General features: G+C 40.7%; 2 protein-coding genes across 3 annotated transcripts in view; one reads left to right on the forward strand and one right to left on the reverse strand.

Moving 5' to 3' along the window:
• The window catches only part of LOC115254290 (uncharacterized), a 58,325-nt gene that overhangs the window by 12,812 nt on the left and 22,593 nt on the right, over window positions 1-22,920 (forward strand). Inside the window, exons 1-2 of one of the 2 annotated variants that reach the window (XM_062855333.1) lie at window positions 10,362-10,498; window positions 15,350-15,486. The gene's annotated coding sequence lies outside the window, so the exon portion shown is untranslated. Of the gene's footprint in view, window positions 1-10,361; window positions 10,499-15,349; window positions 15,487-22,920 lie in introns of those variants that run through there. The other variant, XM_062855332.1, reaches the window with a different exon arrangement.
• LOC109419268 (uncharacterized) lies at window positions 1,984-10,385 on the reverse strand. Its single transcript, XM_062855340.1, has 4 exons — window positions 10,137-10,385; window positions 8,357-8,505; window positions 8,196-8,295; window positions 1,984-8,127 (listed from the first exon to the last, which is right to left on the reverse strand). Exons 1-4 carry the CDS (start codon window positions 10,383-10,385, stop codon window positions 7,699-7,701), a joined length of 927 nt encoding a protein of 308 aa, XP_062711324.1. The 3' UTR covers window positions 1,984-7,698.

Raw genomic sequence — 22,920 nt, forward strand, 5'->3', positions numbered from 1 at the left:
CATGAAATATAGCCCAATTAATTATCAAGAAATGTTTTAAAAAAAAATAACGAAAGTTTTTCCGAAACGACTTTAAACTCACTTGCTGAAAGCTTACAATAATCAAGATGAGTGCCGTTGATTTACGAATCAAAAGATCATTCTTCGTCCAGCAATCAACTACCATTAATACATTCCAGTTTAATGGATTTCTTCAATAACGTAAAGTAAGAAAAACACAGATTTACCTTCACGCTCTCGCGGATTTGGCGCGAATTTATTTTCAGAATCGCGCGGATTTGGCGCGGATTCAATTTTTGCTCGCGCGGATTTGGCGCGGATTTTTTTCCACCCTTCTTGTAACAACCCTGATGTTATTTTAATGCACTTTTTAATTTATGCACCTTTTTTATGACCTGCATAAATTAAGGGAAAGCTACTCAGAACCAATATTGTGCATAAGAATATTTAATACCGTCTACCCTCGTTGGTTTTACCGCATGTAATCTGAACACTTTTTAGTTTGACCCCCTCTAATCTGCACATCGTTCAAACTAAAAATGGTTCAAACGTCATTCTGCTAATGGAACGGTGTGAAACGGAACGCAGAACCAAAACAAATCAGGTTGCCAGTAGTGTGTTTTTCGATACTAACAGAGTTGCTAGACGTTCAAATTAAAAATGAACCCCGTTGGTTTGCATGAGGTGCCGTTCAAACGAACGGGGGTAGACGGTAATGACGGTAACTATTGCAACGGCGGCTAAAGGGTGTTTATAAGGATGAGCAAATGGAAGTCACAGGGGAGTTTCAGGGGGTTCCCAGGGGTTTCCGCGAGGTACCAGGAGATCTCCGGGGGGTTTTCGGGGGTCTGAGGGGGTTTTCGAAAGCATTGCAGAGAGTTTCAGAGGATTTTCGACGGGGTTTGGAGGCGTTACTGGTACGTTTTCGGGGGTTTCCGAGGATCTCACGTGCGTTAAACGGGTGCAAGTGGGTCTTACATGGATTCGGAGGCGTTAGGCAGGCGTTTTTGGGGGTTCAGATGCGTTAAATTGGGTCCGAGGGGATTTTAGAGGGATTTTGGAGGCATTTCAGGAAGTTTCAGAGCATTTTTGGCGGGATTCAGAGGCCTTATGGAGGCGTTTTCGGGGGTTTCGGAGCGTCGCAGGTGCGTCGCAGGTGCGTTACATGGGGTACGAGGCGGTTTAAGGGGAATTTTGGAGCCATTTCAGGAAGTTGCAGAGCATTTTCGGCGGGATTCAGAGGCGTTACGGAAGCGTTTTTTTTTATGCACAAATTTCCCTCATTTGATGCCTTTTTTTAATTTATGCACCCCCAGCCATGTGCATAAATTTAGGTTTTAGTGTAGTAACTTGTAATTGCGCACTCGTATATAGTGCGGCAGACAATTAAACGTTCCATAATAAATAAAAAAAATCCATAAGGCGCAGTCCACAAATTACGTAACGCTCTTGGGGGAGGGGGGTAGTATGGCCAAGCGTTACGGCCTATACAAAAAATTTTGGATTTCCATACAAAAAAGCGTTACGGAGGGGGAGCGGGGGGGTCGCAAAAATATAAATTTTAGCGTTACGTAATAAATGGATGCTGCCTAAATAATTCTTAAGTTATGGCATGAATTGAATTATTAGAACCTGAATTCTTCAGATTTCATTACATCGGAGAAAATTGGGTTGATTTTGAAATTCCTCACATTTTGTATGTATGTAATGAAAAATTGACCCCTCAATTATAAACGAACGTCGTTATGACGTCACGCGGGGAAAAGCATGCATGCTGTCATTGCATGCTTTATACACCTTGTGTGAAGAATATGATATTTGCTAGGATTTTTATATGATGATATATAAGTGACTAAAAAGTAACTAAAATCTCAACAGGATCATTGAACGAAATATTTTGTTTATTCGGCAATGAATGACATGCATTCATTTTAGGAGCGTTTAAACTTAAATCGATTATTTTCTGAAGATTATTGGGGATTATTCTAAGTTCGGCGGCGTGGTGAGTTTTAAGCTGGCGGCGTGCTAGAAAATCAAAACATCCGGCGGCGTGAAGTAATAAATCTCGACGGCGCACATCTCTAGTCCTTGAGACAAAATGAGATGAATATAGGTACTAGGCCGAAGAAGGGGGCTTTTACCCTATAAGAAATACAAATCGTTTCTGATCACATGTGTGGGCGTAACAAGGCAACCAAAATATGCAAAACTGATCGGACAGCAACACACGTGTAAACCAAACGACTGCCGTTGTCTGATCAGCTTTACACATTTTTGTTGTCCTACCACGCCCAAGCCTGTGATCGATGAAAGGATTTGTATTTCGTATATAGAAAATTTAGCATATTTGTAGTTTCATGTCAAAATGTTAGCTCAAGCTCAATCCATCAAAGAAATAAACGTTCCAGAATCATAAGATCGTGTTTTTCCACAAAAGATAAATTTTGTCTATTATTTTCCAAGTTTCTTCAAATAAATCTTGACTTACCTTAATCATGTTTTATCGATTTTATCACTATCATCCCAGATAACCATGTATCGTATTAGAATGTATACCGGAAATCGCATTTTCTTGCAGTAAACATCAGAATCGCTAAAACTGTTCAATCTAATCGTCAACATGACAGGATTAATTGTATATAAATTGTCACTACGATTCGTTAATGACATTCTATTACGAAAATATTTCATGCCATAAATTGAGCGATTCAAAATCTCCAAAGTGGTATGAAATTGACAAATCATATAAAAGGTTCCAGAAGTGTCGAGAAGAATCGCTCTGACTTAGCGAAAATTGTCATCATACCGTACTGCTTCATACCGTAATGAGAAAGCTTGTCTCGGTCAGAATTCTACTTCCATACAAAAATGCGTTAGAGAAGCACAATCATTGAGGTCATAATGTTATCTATAAAATTCCGACGGAAATCTTGCTTTTGTGGGATTGCCCAACATATGTGTGCGTAATCTTTCACATACCAGTAGAAGACGATTTCTTTGGGGGGTTTTTGGTAGCGATCGATTTCGCCCACCACCACCTGACTCTGCGTTCCATGGTACGGCAGTACTTACTTTTTGTCGAGTACGCTAAAATATCTCTCCGATTCACAAACAGCAAGTCTATGCAACGAATATCACCTTGGCAGAGAATGCATTTCCCTGCTGCAATTCCAGATTTTTGGTTCGTACTTACTTTCGTTCCTGTTCATCTAGAGTTGTGCATTAGCCTGGTACACGGTTTATATGGGAAAATATAAAAAATGGAAAAACTCCAACTCCTGTATACTTTTTAAGTTCCATTTTGGTCCCATATCAACTGTGCAAAATTTCAGATCGATCGAAGAAACTATATTTTAGCGCCCGCCATTCTTAGTTTTTCATACGATTTACTATGGGGAAAACTTACTTCTTCAAAGAAAAATCGCTTGAGGTCACCCATTGGTCGCTAAAAATAAGTCGTTGAATGATTTCTGTAGATAACTTCAAGAGGAATCAGACCTCCGAAGACCGCAAAGCAATGCAATATTCGTGGAAAAAGTTATTAAGCCTTACCCGATCGATAAAATGACGAGATTTTATTATTTATTGTTATTCCTTACATGTTAAACAGCATAGGCATACCATTCGGTTTTCAGTCAATAACTTTTTTCACATGCCTTAGATCGCTTTGCGGTCTTCAGAGAGTTTGTTCCTCGTAAAATTTCCAACAGAAATCATCCATCGATATATTTTTAAGGGTTAAGGGGCAACCTGTGGCGATTTTTTTTTGAAAAAGTGATTTTCCCCATAGTAAATCGTATGAAAACTTAAAACGGCTGGCGCTAAAATATAGTTTCTCCGATCGAGTTGAAATTTTGCACAGTTGATATGGGGCCAAAATGGAACTCAAAAAGTGTACAGGAGTAAAATGTCCTTTTGTGTCCCACGCTATTGTGCATCCCGGCGAGTATTTGATGGTGCTGGCAACATCCGGTGGCTTACCCGCAGTAGATGCACAATGTGAACGAAGCACTGTTGATTTTGAGGGCTGGCAAACAGAACCGTTGTTATTTGGATGTTAAAATACGCAAAATACAGTGTTTTTAACCGCGACAACGATGACGACGACGGCCGGCGGCGGTGGCAGTTACGCGAATGTAAACAATCAATGCCGTAATGAGCTCAGTTCAAACTCGCTTCAAATCTTATGCACTGACAGATTATGATATAATAAATTAAGTCAGAGAAGTGTTGAACAGAATCATAATGACTTAAAAAGATTTTCCACTGGGTCTCCATACCAGCTAGGCCAGATAGGTTGAGTTTATATCAGTCAAATCTTACTGTCTTCTCAAGAAAGTGAAGTTGGTACAATGGTATCATATATGACTGATGATCTCGATGTTTTGTGTTCGAGGCTAGGTGTCACCTTTTTATGTTAAAATTAGGACATCGTATTTCTGATCAAAGGAACTCGCTTTTTATCTTTTCAACGATAATTTGACACATCGTATTACTGATCAGAAAAAGTTAAGATAAGTCGTTGAAAGCATGTATATGGCCTCCACTTTGGTACGCATATAGCAGTTTTGTGCATCTTATACGAGTGAAAAGGTTCTTATATGGTGCTGTAAAACACAAATTATACAGACCAAAATGTTTACTGGGATGTAATCTCTGAATGGAATTGTTATTCCTACATCAGAAAAAGAGGTGCAGTAGTCGGAAATTCCACGACACAATATCGAACTTAACGCTTAGCTACTCCTCATTATTGTAGTTATTCATATAAAAGCTTTTCATTAATCTACTACCAACCACCCCAATTAAAAATAAAAAAACAATCCATGTTTGAATTAATTTGACCATTCAACAAGTAAAGCTGCTATTTTAAGCCTCGAACTCTTTTTTATGTATGTACATAAGAGTGTCTCAAAGACCTTATAACATTCCAAGTACAGTAGACGTTCGATAACTGCAACATGTTTACGTTTCACTTAGGAGGAATTCCACGGAGTCATGTCAGTCGATCCTGAGCGACCATTTCAAAAATATCTGAAACTTAGCACAGTTTTTCCATTTCATATAAATCGCCATTTTTCGATATTAAACCTTCATATTCACTCACGACTAACTTTTCAAAAGGGTGTATGCGAAAATAGTTCAAAAATATTCTAAAAGCTGTACAGCAAAAACGGATTGTTCGATTGTTATGAATTTTTCAGCAAAGTTAGATAACTAAATGATGATTCCTTAGAAAATATACACTGTGAAAAATTTCTTTTTTTACTTTAAAAAAATATGATCTTAGTCACAAAAACTCAAATATCTCAAAACCCTATCTTTTTACCAACGTCAATTTTTTAGGGGAAATGGCCCAATTATATCAGCTATCTACCATAAAATTTTGGTGATGGTAAACTGATAAACAAAAAAGTTACGACATTTCAAACATTTCACAATTTTTACATTTAGCAACAAAAAAAAAATTTTTTTTCTGTGTAAATTATTTTGAGAATTATATTTTGATGCTGATTTTATTGTAAAGGCCTGAGTATCGCGGACTGACTCAATATGCTCTCTCTGCGGGAGCCAAACATTGGGAGCCAAACATTGAAGATAGAGGTTATGTTAAACCTTGTTGTACCTGTGTGCTTGATTGAAGAGTATTGTTATCTAGGTGCTGCGGATATAATCAAAACTGTAGTCACGATATCTCCATTTGCCGCTGTCAATCCGTTGGAAAGCGAGGAGAAGGATAAACATTGTTTTGAACCCTTTTCAGCTAATTTTGTAATAACTATCCATCAAAATTTCCATCGCGAATGGAAAATAATAAACTTTGCACACGAAAACAAAACTGGAATAATGGTGGATTGATCATGTTTACCATTTCCGAACAGCGTCGCGACGGCATGTTTGACAACTGCGCTGAGAGGTGTTTGCAAGAAAATTGAACGCTCGTGCGTGTTTACAAGCTGTGTGCCGGGAGTGTGTTGGTGTGTGTTAGCTAGCTTGAAAAATAAAACCGTTTCTATTCGCAGCACCTAGGTAAAGGCTACCGCCTGAATTAAACAAGTTGTTTTCATGATATTTTAGTTTGATTATTCATAATTACTACAGTATCTATTTGAAACTGAGACGCGATCCAGTGTTGTGATCAAAAATATTGAGAGTGTCATACTTTTTATTGTACGTGACTGGTGAAAAAATCCCTTGATAGTGTTGAAAAACTGTTGATTAAGAAAAATAAAATTAAACTTATTTTCAAGACAAGAGCCGTATAATAAAAGTTTTATATACGCGTAAACGCCTTGTTTATCTGCAAAAAAAATACCTCTTAGAGAACAGACTTTATGATCGGAAGAATAAGAGTAACTTCAACAACAACAAATGCATGAGAGGTACATACCACAAACAAACAGACGAAACGCCTAGAACAATTTTAGTGAAAATCCATCGCCCAGTGCACACTACCATCACCTGGTGGAAATGTTTCACGAAACACTGCGTTGTGCAATATCGTCATCAGAAGGCGCTAGTGTGAAACGTCAAACGGAAAGAAAAACGATGGGCGCTCTTATGGTTCTGAAAGCCACAACCAAGATTCTGTATACATACCATGACAATGCTCTGCTCACGAAAAAGCAAAAAAAAATACTACCGCTATGGATATTAAAAATTGTATAGTAAATTTTTTCTTCAGCCACCAACACCAAACTAGTCAGTTAAAACTAATAAGTGATTTTGTTTATTATAATCTAACGAACAACATGAACAGTCGCTTTCTCAAAGGTCTTCAACTCAACGCTCTCTTGTAGACCGTTTGATGAAAAAAAATGTTCAAAAGAGTTACGAAATCTCACCGAAAGCACCATAGATAAACTGAAAGAGACTGGTTATGCCCAAATGTCCACATTGTGTACAAAATTACGCATTTGCACGTCCTGCCGTCTAGAATTTGACAAACGAGCCATCTGTATATCTTCGGTAAAGCAGGGTGCAGGAAGTTCGAAAACAACAACAACTGAGAAATTGCCAGAAGTGCTAAGTGCAGAGAGTCATGCCACCGTACCATCAGCGACATCTGTTTAAACAATTTAATTACGCCCCTTTTCAAAAATGCTTTGAAATATTCTTCAACATCAACATCTATACCCATTTCAATATTTTTAACGTTGCAAAACACGCTTTCAACATTTATCTTGAAGAAGAGGGAAAACACTTTTTTGGGGCCCCCACAAAAGCCTTTTTTGCTTGCTAACATTAGCTTTATTTTTCATATTGCTCAAATACTGTTCGAAAATAAGGAAAAACATTTTTGCTCATCTCTCAGAAGGGCCTCCACATCCGCTTGGGCCCCGGGCTCCCACAATCCTTAATCCGGGCCTGTATATATAATATATAATAAAAACAACTTGTTTTACTCACGCAATGGCATCAAACTGCGATTTCCGGCCGAAATAATTTACACTAAAACAAATTTATTACTAAATGTGAAAATTGTGAAATGTTTGAATTGTCATAACTTTTTTGATTATTAGTTATCATCACCAAATTTTTATGGTAGATTGCCAATAGAATGGACCGTTTTCTCTAAAAAAATACGTTGGTAAAAAGATAGAGTTTTGAGATATTTGAGTTTTTGTGACAAAAATGATATTTTTTTAATGTTAAAAACGATTTTTTTCACAGTGTATATTTTCTTAGGAATCACCATCACGGATTCATCCGTTCATACGCTTTTTGGATCTGTGAATTTTGAATAGCATTAACGAACATTAAAATATATATTCTCAGATATATGCTTACCATAACACCATTAAATGTCTTGAAATGGGGGAAAATAGAAAGGATGTCGTGCACTCTCTTTTTCTCCCGCAAAAGCATCAGTAGAAGGTCATGTGCCTCAGCCATACCTTTCATAATGGCATGGAAGTTTACTGGTACTGGGTCGACACAGCCAATAGCTTGGGCTTTTTCAATTGTTTCAGGTGAAACATTAATGACTGTATTCAGTTTTCTTTTATGGACAAATTTCTTATTCTCTGGCAGAATATTTTTGCAGGCGTTCCTCAGGTGCGACTGAATTAAACCAGTATGTTCCACTCCTGGATTTTTTCCGCCGTTCTTCCAGAAGAAATAGGACTAAAATGCAAAATAAAATATAAATTAAATAATATAAATTAATAATATAATAAATAATTGCAACTTACGTAATCTGGTGCATTTTCTGCCACTTTAGTATTTTTCAGTAAAGGGAATGTATCAATGATTCTGATAGCTAGCTCTTTTTTCTCCTCAAATGTGGGATATCTTAAAAGAAAAAAAAAACATGGTTGATATTTTTATTACATGCTGCCTCAAGCATACTTACACGTGATGGTTAACTAGTTTTTCAACCGCATTTTTGCATAGGATTCGAACCATCATTAGAAGCTCTTTGTGTGAAGGTACAATATAGGCATCCAGTTTTGAATACACCACACGCCGAAATTTGCTGTTGTTTTCAAGAATTTCTCGCATCTGTAAACGCAAAATAAATAAATATATTAGATTAGAAAACATAGATTACCACGATTGTCCTATTTGAATAGAATATTTTTATATCACAACACGGTTTCACCTTAATGATTCAGAGTCAGTTCACCTTAAACCAGACAAGGTTGCTGCCAGCGATTTTGACAAATCATAAGCAAGATCATAAGAACACCCTTTCCAGAGAAGTTGTTATAGAGATGCGCGAAGACTGAAACCAAAGGTTCCAATTGAACCGTCAAACGCGGTCCCAATCGAGCAAATTCAAGGAAATAGAAAAACATGGGAAACAAAGCGCAACATGAAAGCACATGAAAATGTGTTAGTGCAAAGCATGACGTCACTTGTATGCTTGATGGGCTGATCAAACTAACACGTACGCGAAAATATAATTTTGTTCACCGCAAAAATTGATTGTTATTGGGCGTGATGTAAATAAACATAACCTAAATCCTCTTCGCGCTTCTCTATAACAACTTCTCTGACCCTTTCCTGCCATTGCAAAAAATGAATAAATAAATGCGACTGACTGACGAATTAAAAAATTGATTTAATCTAAAATATTATTTAATTATATTATTTTATTTTTTTTCTATTTGTTACAATCAATTGAAATAGTATTAAAGTCTTTGATACAAAGATTATAATTATTTACGATATATTTGTGAAACTATATTTACAATAATTGGCAGTAAAGGCACAGAGAACAGACGTCCAAGCTCATGTAGTGCTATTGTGTAAAGCATTGCAACAGTTGTTTTGAAATAACTGGCAATGTGGCCATTACGCGGCGCTGTCAAATTTCGAATCGGGGTACAAATTTGCCGTTGTTTTACCTTTTGGCGCTAGTGTCACCAAGTGTGCACCCTAGTATAGTTCCACCAAGAAAATGTGGTGGTTTTACTTGGAAAACAAAAATTAAATTATTGTTCAACTTGTTTCTAATTGAAAATATTGAAACTAATTATCAACTGGTTGCTCAAATTTTGTAGCTGGATTAATGAAATAATCATAAACATCTTGTTATTTGAGCAAATACAGCTCAGAATCTGGGTAGGAAAATTTAAAGGTGCGCTAGTGAAATATTTCTTTAGAAAACGCCATCATGGTGTCGAAACAAGTTTTTGAGTGGGAAAGTCACCGTCGATGTCGCTACTGAGCTTGTTTTTTCTTTACACAAGATCTTCAAGCAATTTTGTTCGAGCATGTTCGTCTGTTCTCTGTGGTAAAGGGTTTATTGACATAAGGAAGGAAACTGTCTAAAGTCTGAAACTGTGTTGATTGGATTCCTTGGATTCAAGCTTTCAGTTTGCAGCTAACAATAGTGGTTTCTGCTTTTAGTAGTGTTGCGTGTACGTACACGCTGCATTACACGAACACCACTTGAGTTACTGGTTGAAAATAGTAAACAAAGATCAGCTGTTCCCAGCAAAATCAAATGGGCATATTTTCAACCAGTAGATTTGCATTAGTGTTTGTGACACCGTGCTGCGAAACCACTATACTGCTACTAAGTGTCTGTGTAAGTGCTATTTCAATAACAAAATAAAGCAAATTAACAATTAATTTTGTTTTGCTTTTATATTTCTTTTAGATGGTAATATAATTTTCGTGCATACCTGTTTGGAAGTCATCGCAGAGGTACTACAAGTAGATGGCCCTACTCCAGATGAACCTGCTGATCCTTTGCTTGTTGATGGCTCTGCTCCGGATGCTGCTGATCCTGCTTTAATTCTCGATGGTCCGGCTTCGCCCACCAGTGATACGTCTGCGGATGCTGATGATCGGGAAACTGATGGTGACGGATTATCGTCTGATATTTGCAAAAGTTTTGCAACCGTTGAGTTGATTATCAGACGAGGTCCCATTTCGTTCAAGCCAATTTCGGTCAAGTAGTCGTCAGTCACGTACTTCAACGACTCGTCAAAGAATTTGTTTGCCTAAAAACAAGAAGTAGACAGTGCAAAGCAATAATACGCAGGTACATATTAGTCCTGTTCAATGAAGTGGGTTGTATTTACATTGTTGAAGTTGCGTTATCCCGCTCTTACCCATTCGCCAACAAATGGGTAATAGGTAGTTCAACAATGTTCAACCTACTTCATTGAACATGACTATTAATCAACCTACTATAAGGCTAGTTTGCACAGTACTGTGCAAAAACAAAGAACAAGTAATGGTCAAGGCATGCAAGGTAAATCTCTTTTCGCTCGTGTTCTGATAGCCAAAGTATAACAGGTATAGCCAATTTCAAGTGATTTAACATAATAATCCTGTTCAATGAAGTAGGTTGAACATTGTTGCTGCTGCATTCTACTGTTACCCATTTGTTGACGAATAGATAAGAGCAGGATGCAGCCAGAGAAGTTGTTATAGAGAAGCGCGAAGAGGATTTAGGTTATGTTTATTTACATCACGCCCAATAACAATCAATTTTTGCGGTGAACAAATTATATTTTCGCGTACGTGTTAGTTTGATCAGCCCATAAGATGTCAAGCATACAAGTGACGTCATGCTTTGCACTAACACATTTTCATGTGCTTTCATGTTGCGCTTTGTTTCCCATGTTTTTCTATTTCCTTGAATTTGCTCGATTGGGACCGCGTTTGACGGTTCAATTGGAACCTTTGGTTTCAGTCTTCGCGCATCTCTATAACAACTTCTCTGGATGCAGCAATGTTCAACCTTCTTCACCAGGACTAATATCAATATCATAAGGGGTATTTTCTTCTTTCTAGTAATACTGAATGAACTGCTCATGCAATATAAACATTTATTACAAAATAAAAACTGTGCGTCGGAACTAACATAAGAACAATTCAACTACTGCTCATCCCTCTATTTAACAGCTATCGTTATATTTCAAGCTTATGAAATAAGCATCACTTACACCAGCCATCTGCCACACACTGTATGCTTTTCTAGTGAAAATATTCTGAGCAGATATTCTTACAGTTTTACTAGTCGGTACTACTTCGTAACTATTTAAGGACAAGGTATTTGGAGTACATAGCTCAAATTTTCAGGAGCACCGTTTTTTAGAACCGTTGAACAGATATGGCTGAAAATGCATCATGCTGATTGTGCAGTGGTTGTCAGCAGCATGATGCATTTTCATCCAAATTCGTTTATCGGTTTAAAAAAACGGTGCACTTGAAAATTTGAGCTATGTACTCCAAATACCTTGTCCTTAAATACCTACTAAAATCAACTATACGTAAGGTTTGAATTATGAAACAACAATCTTCGTCTGCCATGTTTAATTTTATTATGGCTTTTATGATACCATATTCTTCATTGTTACATGTATGATATTTTGCTATCAATCCTTGGCGGAAGCAAGTACCATCAATTAGAAGATGATTAACAAATATTATTGTTTGAGGAAAATCGAACAACAGCATGGCAAAGTCGTGTGCATCTTTCGCTGACGGTGAAGCAGATTTGACTATTTGATTTTTCGTTTTGTAATTATGATCGATTATTGCGTTTACTTGTTTTAAATTTAGCCTTTTCATCAAACTAAAAGTTATGTTCTGAAAATTATTACATGTCTTAGACTGCAATTTGGAAATTTTGAACTTCGCTTTGAACTGTAGACAACTCATCTTACTTATTGGTCCACTTTTGCGAATAACTTCAGGGTAATGCGAAATATGATGGACCTTGTTAATCGGATGTTTGTGAGGGAAATTTTTCTTGAAATTATCGTGAAAGCTTCTGATTGTGGAATCCAAGTGTTCAATGTCGTCATGACTCAGTAGGGTTGAAAACGAAAGATGAGTGATTAGTAGTAGATCAGCAATAAGTTCAGAAAGTCTCATGGTTGTTCAAAATATCGGCAATTATGAATGGGAACGCTCTCAATAATAGCCATGTCTGCGACGTAGATTGACTAATTGAATTGCCACTCGCTTTTAGTCTTTTGGCGTTGAAATTTCCAATCGGGCGATCCTTTGATTCTATTTCACCGTAATTGAACGATGTAATCCTATTGTTGAGTTCAACCTCTGTGATCGACTTCATTTGGTTAAGTAAGTAGTTGAGAGTTTCTTTAATGACCATTCCGGCAATGCCTTCCAGAATGTCATGCATCGGGTCAAAGCTGACATGTTCCGCAAAATGAAAATATTTTACGGAATGCAATACTGTCTCTCGTTGTAAGCCACATTTTGAAGGGACAGTTTTTCCCTCTTGTAGTGCTATTAAGTCTGCAGTTATGCTATGTCGCGTCCTGGCTGGATATTCAGCTCCGAATTTCCCGTTGTGAAAAGCCTCCCTACTAACATAACAAGCTCGGCAAAAAATCTTCGACTGTGGTGGCATCAATTCCAGAATCTCATGAACAGCCAAAGTGTCTCCCAACACATGAACCACAGTTGCATGTAACGTGTGATTCTCATTCTCGCCCAAACGCAGTACTACACCTGAATCTGATTCCATCTCCGACAAATCCTCCATAAGCGGTTGAAGTATTTTTTTGAAGCCATATTTCTTCAGCAGGTTTGATTTCACTACAAGGACAGTATACACCCGATCCAGCGTGGAATTGACCCGGTCATCAAAATTCTGCACTTTGAAACTAATAGTTGTGACTTTTTGTTTACCCTTACGTGATCCCAATGGGTTACAATGTTCGACGTCGTCAATGTGCATAGACAAACGTACCGCAAATGGGTACCTTTGCAAGAAAGCATGACGTTGATACAACATACCATCCTTGAAGCTTCGAACATCACCTGTAGCGGACTGGTTCTCTTCAAGAATCATTGCTCTAACCAAGAACCTCTTTAATAGAGATGTAGTGCATAACATCTTTAAGTCGCTTGATTCGCTTCGTCGATTTGAAAGTATTCTTTCGTTTTTTGCTTGTAACGTGGATTCGGGTCACTTTGCGAATTTTACGGCGACCAAGAACAAATTCTTTTGACTCCGGTATACTGCGTTTAGAAATCTCGCATAGATAGGCAAGATTATCAGCTGACGTTTGAACGTCAACGTATGGATTGGTAATTTCCAACTTGTTAATCATGTCAATCACGTTTTCATCGTGAACTGAAACATCAGAAGCGTCAATAAAATGTTTGACTATGCCCATTGCATACTGTTGGTAATGGTTCAGCATTTCCGTACATTGTGTGAAAAACTTGGATTTTGGTTTCTGGCAAGCCAACATCACAGCGCAACTTGGTCACCGACTGAGATGCTTGACTAAAAAAAACATCCTTTGACAACTCTGCCATATAGAAAAACGGGTTCTTAATGACCTCGTTCGTGTCTTCCGTAGCGGGGTCCACGCCCATTGTCTCAGATTGAGGTTCTGGAATATGCTCCTCAAACCGAGCACCCATTTCTTGGTGGTTTGGCGGCCTACATGAAAGGAAGTGCCGCTTGAGGTTCCAAAAGGTTGATTGCAAAGATCCACAGTACTTGCATAAAAACGGAAGAGTGTTCTTCCGGCTGGTGTTGAGGTTATGGACAACCCTGATGTGCTGCTTGAGGCCCCTCAAACTCTCGTCTTCCACAAATTCACAGCCATCAACTGGGCACGGATAACCTTTTGTAAAATTGAGGTTTGATGCCATCAGCTTTTGAAATAAATGAAGTTTTAAAGAAAACTTACCCTTGAACTTCTCGTACGACTCTTGATCAAGCTTCTTTTTAAGTTAATCCATTTTCTTGATGGCGCTGGCGCTTTCCGAATCTCGTTCTGAATAATGTTCTGGAAGGATGGAGATATGTTTATTTTTACGTTAAACAAATGAACGTAGTACTTTTACTTACGGTTGCTTGCTGTTTTGGGATGGGATTATAAATATTTCAGCCACGAACAATTATTTCCAAATATTTGATAATGGGTGTTTTTTTACCCATCAATGGGTTTTCGCAAACAACCGTGTACAAAACGCTAATAAGACCGGTAATCCTCTACGGGCACGAGACATGGACCATGCTCGAGGAGGACCTGCAAGCACTCGGAGTTTTCGAGCGACGCGTGCTAAGAACGATCTTCGGCGGTGTGCAGGAGAACGGTGTGTGGCGGAGAAGGATGAACCACGAGCTCGCTGCACTTTACGGCGAACCCAGCATCCAGAAGGTGGCCAAAGCCGGAAGGATACGGTGGGCAGGGCATGTTGCAAGAATACCGGACAACAACCCTGCAAAGCTGGTGTTTGCAACGGATCCGGTTGGCACAAGACGGCGTGGAGCGCAGAGAGCACGATGGGCGGACCAGGTGGAGCGTGACTTGGCGAGCATTGGACAAACCGAGTATTGTGGCGTACTATTGTTGATTATGTCTTGTCTTAATGATGTTGAACAAATAAATGTATGTATGTATGTATGCAATGTAAATCAATGCATTTAGCGATTTACAGTTTGAGCTCAGTTAAAAAAAATACCGAACAGAGAAGTCGAAATTAAGGCGAAACTGGAAGCATTTTCTCATTTTTTCGGTTTTTGATTTTTTATTAAATAACGAAGCAATATTTTCAAAATCGGTTTTCGTACACATGTAGAGTATGGATCAAGGTATCTTCTGATTTTTTCAAGTTGGAAAATGTTTTCCTTTTTTCAGAAACCATTTTTTTGTGAAATTTTGTTCAAAAATGGTTTCTGCAAAAACGAAAAACATTTTCCACTACAAAAAAAATCAGTCTCGTCTTAAGTGTGTAGTCTCCTACTTAAACAGATTGAAATGATATGATTAAGTTAGATTTTACATTTCCATTTAACACACACGAGTTTTCTTTATCCTATTTAAGTGAATTTTTTACCTATTTTTTTCCAGCAGTAACAATATAAGTAATGATGGTATTCTTGATATTCCAGGAGAAACTAGTCCGAATTGAGAATACAAGATGGAATCCTCACACCGCCAAAAGCAGATTGAGCCAAAATTCTTCGGTCTGCGTGGACGAACAACAAGCAGGACCTTCGACTAGAAATGTATCTTCGAGTTCACCGAGGTAATAAATAAGATTCGCCTAAACCACAGAGAACCTAAACCCTATTTACTATTAGCATCTATACATGAGCAAGAGCATGAGATGACCGCACAATTCGTAGTTGCTACTCCGTTACTGATTAGAACAGTCAACATTGCACAGGGAACCAAATGGAAGGGGCCTGGGTGTAGCTTTCCATCTTCAATGTGCAATTTTGAAGATTCAAAACTTTATATTGTCAGTACCGGCGCCGGTCACGTCCTTACGGTCATCGGGGAAGGGAAGGAATGTTAGTGTGACATCCGTTGCTACTAGAGACCGTGTGTACCTCCGCTTCCCCACGGTAAGTGATGTGAGCTATGCAACCCTTGATATGATTTAAGTCTTCCGGCAGCCGTCTGTCGGACGAATACAATAATGTTATTGTATGTTTGTATATTAAATTTAATTATATACCGCGCTTATGCCGGATCAACTCGTATTAAAGCACGTTCTCAGCTGATCGTTTCTCAGTTAAAAATTAAATTGTATGTAATTCCGTTCAGTGCCAATGCTGAAAAACCGAAACACGCACCCTAGCTTGACGAGATGCCAATAAATATCGCTTAACGATCGTTGTTTTTGAGTTTCACCTATGTTCTTGTATTACTCTTTTCTCGCGTTCCCGTGTTTATAAGATTGCCGATAATTAAACCATTGTACATATTTATTACCCGCGAAAACTCGCAACGCGTAATAGGGTATGTGTGCCATCAGTAATCTCATGCTCCCATTTTCATCCCATTCGAAAACAAGCGATTACGGCACCGATTGACTCATGTTTTTGTTTTCATGGGTGCTCACTTCTAACAAAAAATACAAAAATAAGAAACAAAACAAAAAGCGCTTCAATCCTTTGTTTTTCGTGTGTGTGTGTGTGTGTGTGTGTGTGTGTGTGTGTGTGTGTGTGTGTGTGTGTGTGTGTGTGTGTGTGTGTGTGTGTGTGTGTGTGTGTGTGTGTGTGTGTGTGTGTGTGTGTGTGTTTTTTTACTTGGTGGTAAAGCCTTTATGCCTTCCCGACACGCGTTCGATAAGCATGACCAGTGCTACCGATTTCGTCCATCGCGTGCCAGTTCGTGAGGGACTCGGAACAGAGAAGAGAACTCTGAACCCTACGCCTCTAACCTCCACCAAGGTCTACAGTGCCTGCTTCCCCCGGATTCCACTAGAAGCGACTACTTCGGGGGGGCTGTGCTCATGCACTTCACTTGTTATCAGGCATAGCTAGTCATGCTAGATCGCTGACTTTATCTCCGACATAACTGCTGCGCTCTCATGAGCTTTATCTTAATCACGTAGCTTTAACTGCTGCGCTCTCGCGAGCTTTGACATACTGCTGCTGCTCTCCAATGCCGGAATGCCGAGGTCAGTTCGGCAATGCCAGTTGGAGGGTGGCTATTCTACTTCGGGTGGCTTTCTCGCTGCGTTCGTTGACCTTTTCCTGGGCGAACCGGTTGAGTGCCGAGGTCAGTGTGTGTGTGTGTGTGTGTGTGTGTGTGTGTGTGTGTGTGTGTGTGTGTGTGTGTGTGTGTGTGTGTGTGTGTGTGTGTGTGTGTGTGTGTGTGTGTGTGTGTGTGTGTGTGTGTGTGTGTGTGTGTGTGTGTGTGTGTGTGTGTGTGTGTGTGTGTGTGTGTGTGTGTGTGTGTGTGTGTGTGTGTTTGTGTTTTTTTTTTTTTTATTCTAGAAGTCCAAAAATCTTCAAAAGACGCTGTGTGGGATTCGAATGTGCGCCTACCCACTAAAAACACTCTCCTAGTTCACCTCCACCTTAAATTCCCCTCCGGTACCACCATGCAGTATTTCTTCGGAGGGGAGGCGTTATGTGCCTTGTGCACCATCACCAATTTGTTATTCTACGCTGTTATTGTTAAAATTTTCTATGCTCTTCCGCTACCTCCACGCTAAGCCATTTAGCTCTTGTTAATTTGTTAGGTTTCGCCAATCAGCAAGCAACATGCGTCATGCTGAACCATTTAGCTCCTGTTAGTAATTTGTTAATTTCCTACATTTTTCGCCATTCAGCGCAAACCCGCCCGGAGGCAGACATCTTCTACGCCTTGCGGACATTACGAACTTACCGGCAGGGTGCCGAAGTCACTGCAGCGATGCCGGTGGGTCCTGGCGTCCGGTTCACTGGCGCTCCGACGACCCAGACCGGTGCTACGACGCGTTCTACTCTACTAGCCCTCGGCTCTACTCCGTCAGAGAGTTTCCCGGCGAAGGAATGTCTCCCGAAACCGATCGTTGTTCCTCCCGCCAACTTTGCTGTAGTACAACCATGATATGAACTACAGTCCTGTTAACTACGTTCCACTTTTCTTCGTCGCTGCACATACGTTCGACGATATTTTCCACATTTACGTCGACGCCGACAATTGCTGCCATTTCTCCTCGCGAATGCGCGAACCTTGGACAACTGAAGATGACGTGCTCCGGTGTTTCTTCTGTGTCCCGACACTCAGGACAGATCGGTGAACTGGCATGGCCGAATCTGTACAAGTACTGCTTAAATCACCCATGACCAGACAGAAATTCTCGGATACTTATTCAAAACGACGAATCAACATAGGATTTGCGTGTATTATACGTCGTTTTGAAAAAGTATCCGAGAATTGTGTCATGTGGAAGTTAACCTCCCCGTGTGCTCTGGTGATCCACATCGACACGTTGGGAATTAGACGATGAGTCCACCTGCCATTCGCAGCGTTATCCCACTGCTGCTGCCACTTGTGTAGTGTGCTGACTCGCGCTCTCTTCCGAATTCCTCTTGTGCCTCGGTCCCTGTAGCATTCGCTATCTTCTTCCAGTAGAAGGCAGATAGGGATCATCCCGGCTATTACACACACGGCGTCTGACGAGATGGTTCGATACGCACTCGACACTCGCATCGCCATCAGCCTGGACGTACGGTTCAGCTGGGCGCGGTTTCTCCCAGTCTTTAATGCCGACGACCACACTGGGGCTGCGTATCTGACGATGGATGATGATACGCTCGCTAGTAGTCTCCGCTTGCTGCTGATGATCGCAGAGTTGTTAGGCATGATCCGGGATAGTGCCGAGATCACCACCGTGGCCTTCTTGCAGACGTAGTCAACGTGGTTGTTGAAGTTCAGTCGGTCGTCTCCCAAGTGCCTGACTTCGCGCTTCGAGTCGATAGTACACTCGCCAACCACAATTGTTGCATGCTGCACATTCTTCCGGTTGCTGATGACAACTATCTCAGTCTTGTGGTGAGCTAGAGATAGCTTCTTCTCCCGCATCCAGTCTTCCACCGTGTCTATCGCCTCCGTGGCCAGTACTTCTACTTCCTCTCGTGTTTCTCCGATCCCAAGCAGCGCCACGTCATCCGCAAATCCGACGACCTTTACTCCTCTGGGAAGGCTCAGTTTCAAAACCTCATCGTACATGACGTTCCAGAGAGTCGGGCCCAGAATGGATCCCTGTGGAACGCCCGCCGTAATAGCCACACTTCTCTTTCCGGCGTCTGTTTCGTAGATCAATCTGCGGTTCTGGAAATAACTTTTCAGAATCTGGCACAGATACTCAGGTACTCTCAGCCTGTGCAGCGAATCGGCAATTGCTGCCCAGCTGGCACTGTTGAAAGCATTTTTGACGTCTAGGGTGACCACCGCGCAGTAACGGTTTCCCCTTCTCTGTTGCTTCTGCGCCGTCTGCATAGCATCCACAACCGTTCTGATGGCATCTACAGTGCTCCTGCTTTTCCGGAATCCGAACTGCAATTCTGATAGACCGCTCTCACTCTCAGTGTATTTCGTGAGCCTGTTTAGGACCACTCTCTCCAACAATTTACCAACGGTATCCAATAGGCATATCGGCCTATACGCTGATGGGTCGCCGGGAAGTTTCCCAGGCTTTGGCAGTAGCACCAATTTCTGTCGTTTCCAGATGTCAGGGAAACTGCCCTCCTCAATGCAATGTTGTATTGTGCTCCTGAACATATCCGGGTTTTCATAGATTGCTGCTTTTAGGGCCACGTTTGGTATCCCGTCCGGGCCAGGGGCTCTCTCGATTGGCAAGACTTTCGCTACCGCGATCAGCTCTTCGTTAGTCACCCTGATTTCTTCATCGTGGGTATCCTGATTGACGTACGGTGTGGGCGGCCAGATTGTCGGCTCGTGAATCGGAAACAGTGCCTCGATGATAACTTTCATCTTTTCCGGGCATCTGTCGGGTGGTACCGCAGGACCCTTTATCTTCGACATTGCTACTTTGTACGCACTACCCCATGGATTCATGTTGGCCTTATGACAGAGATTGTCAAGACAGGCTTTCTTGCTGAGCTTGATCGCTTTGTTCAATGCGGCTCTTGCTACTCTGTAAGGTAACCTACGTTGCTCCCTATCTCCGTCATTTCTAGCCCTCTGCATCCTTCTTCTAGCTCGTAAGCACTGTGCTCGCAGATCAGCAATCGTTGGGTTCCACCAGTAGACGGGGTGTCGACTGTTTCTTGGTTTTCCCATCCTTGGCATTGTAGCGTCGCACGCGCGGGATAGTACCGCTACCAGCTCGTCTGCACTGAGGTTCAGTGAATTGCTCTCCAGCCTTAGCGCCTCAACAAACACGTCCTTTTCGAAGTTCGCTGTCCTCCACCTCCGCTCATTCGTTTGTGTCCCACGTGACTCCAGCCGAGCCCTACCTCCAATATGGTACCGGATGGCTTGATGGTCGCTGTGGGTGTATTCCTCACATACTCTCCAATTTATCGCTCCCATCAGAACAGGACTGCAAAAGGTGACGTCGACGATAGACTCTCTACCTTCCCTACGATACGTGCTGGTGCTACCTTCGTTGGCGATGTCTATGTTTAGCTTAGCTAGGGCCTCCAGTAGACTACTTCCTCTTGGGGTTGTGAGACGGCTACCCCATTCGACCGCCCAAGCGTTAAAATCGCCGGCAATGACGACTGGTCTTCGGCCGATTAGCTCCTCGGTTATCCTGTCCAGCATTTGGTTAAACTGCTCTATCGTCCATCTTGGTGGGGCGTAGCAGCTACATATAAAAATTCCGTTGATTTTCACAACCACAAAACCTTCATCTGCGCAGTACACCACTTCTTGCACGGGATATCTTCCCGCTGTCCAGACTGCTACTGTTTTCGCCCTATCTGCTGTCCAGTTTCCATCTTCGGGGGGGATTCGGTATGGCTCCGAAATAATAGCAACATCGCAGTTTTGCTCCACAACGGCTTGTCGCAGCAAAAGCTGTGCAGTCTCACAGTGGTTGAGGTTGATTTGGATTACCTCCACTGGGACTTAGTTGCACTCACTTGCTTGAAGGCCGGGCATCTTCGGCCACCTGTCGGATGATTGCTGTTCTCTGTGTTTGCGCAGATGAGGCACTTCGGGGACTTCCTGCAATCCTGAGCTTTGTGGCCTTCCTCACCACACCTTCTGCATAGTTTGCTTCTGTCAGGCCCTTTGCAATCTCTTGCCAGATGGCCGTACTCTAGGCATTTGAAACACACTTCCGGTTGCTGAGAGATACTCAGGGGGCACACACACCAGCCTATTTTGATCTTGCCATCTCTTAGTGCCTTATTGGCTGCATCGATCGGTAGTTTGATCGATGCCACCTTCGTGCCAGAAGGTCCCCCAAGTAACATTTTCAGTTTTATGAAACACTAGAGGATTATCATAAACCTACTGCAATAAAACTCTAGCCAAAGCCACATTATCTGCATTGCTTCTACCATAACCTCAGGAAGATTACAATTTTGCTAGTTGGCCCATCCTGGTAAAGGTTTTCAAGTGTATTCAACAAAAGTAATCCAGCATTTGTAGTGACCATTTCAAGAGTACTCTACCTAGGTAAATGCTATCCCCACTAATAATGACTTTCATCGTAACCATTCTGAATTTATAAATTTTATTTAGTCTTGATAAAATTATCATGAAAGAAAAACAAAACTGCCAGAGAAATAATGCAAATAATACGTTCAAAATTTGCGAATTTCGCATGGTGAATATTTATCGTATAGTGCAGCCACATCAGTTGCCCAATGAAATTTAATGTGAAATATGCTGGTAAAGATGTAAAAAAATAAGCGCCCTCTTCGAAATCGTTAATATAACATAAAAATGTCACCTGAAAACATGCTTGAAAATCATCACCAAACAAGAAAAAATCAACAATCCAACATGTCGGCGGTGAAAATATCTCTTTTTCTATCATCTCCAATTTGCTTTCATAAAAGCATCATTTAACGCATAATGTCTTGTGATTGCATTTGTAATGATAACCTGTAAGCTAAATGGTTACGTTAAAAGCTAATCTAAAACCGTTTAGTTATTTGTTTACTTATATGAAGACTAAACAGCAACCTGTTAAACATTGACAGCTGGAATTTGATGTTTACATTTTAACCATCAATTCCAGTGAAAGTACCTCATTTAGGGTATTTAATTATCAAAGTGACTACAAATGGCAGAAATTAGGTACGATGGCCCTTTTCCCAGGTCACCATATTAAGTTATTGGGAATCGAGTGGTAAGTAGCTGATGACGAGCATTGCTCATAGTGACAATTAATCCATTAAGCGATGCCGGCTATGAACCTCTTTCATGGTGTGGCACTGGTGAGTGCCTCGTAAAGTGCCCTGTTTGTGATTCTGCCCCTGGTTTTGTTTAACTTTCACGGCCTGGACAATGCCGAGATCAAGTTCCACCCGAATCTAGCTTTGGTTGGAAGCATAGATTCTTGTTGTCTAGCGCAAGAGTGCCATTACGGGATGTAAATAATGTTCCAAAAACAAAGATGGCACTCGGACATCAGGCAGCTGCTGATCAGCTGGCTTAAATGCCGTTTGATCTTAGATAAAACCGTTTGGCTTACTCGTATCTTTTATAATAGCAAAGCACTTTTATAGAATAATTTATCACAACATTCATAAGTCTATGTTAGTAGTTTTGAATGAACGGTTCTCTAGAGGAACAGAATGCTATGATAAACTTGTTTTAAATACCATGTCATATTTGATTTTAAATTTTGGCTACAGAAGGTTATGAAAACAATAAGAAGTAAGATTTTGAACTGTGGTTATTTTGCTTGTTCAAATGCTTCCTGTAGGCAATACGGCAAGGTTGCTGCTATAATAAAACCTTCATAAATTACCACGAAAGCTGAAAGGTTGTCAATTTGTTACTTGGGTCTTACACGGATGGTCATCCTGGCTTCTCCTAGCTCGCACTGCTCCTTCATAGCTACTTCAACTTCCTGCTCCGATGTGACCTCGTCTGTGTGTGTGTGTGTGTGTGTGTGTGTGTGTGTGTGTGTGTGTGTGTGTGTGTGTGTGTGTGTGTGTGTGTGTGTGTGTGTGTGTGTGTGTGTGTGTGTGTGTGTGTGTGTGTGTGTGTGTGTGTGTGTGTGTGTGTGTGTGTGTGTGTGTGTGTGTGTGTG

This window comes from Aedes albopictus, chromosome 3 (assembly GCF_035046485.1).
Source record: "Aedes albopictus strain Foshan chromosome 3, AalbF5, whole genome shotgun sequence".
NCBI lineage: Eukaryota > Metazoa > Arthropoda > Insecta > Diptera > Culicidae > Aedes > Aedes albopictus.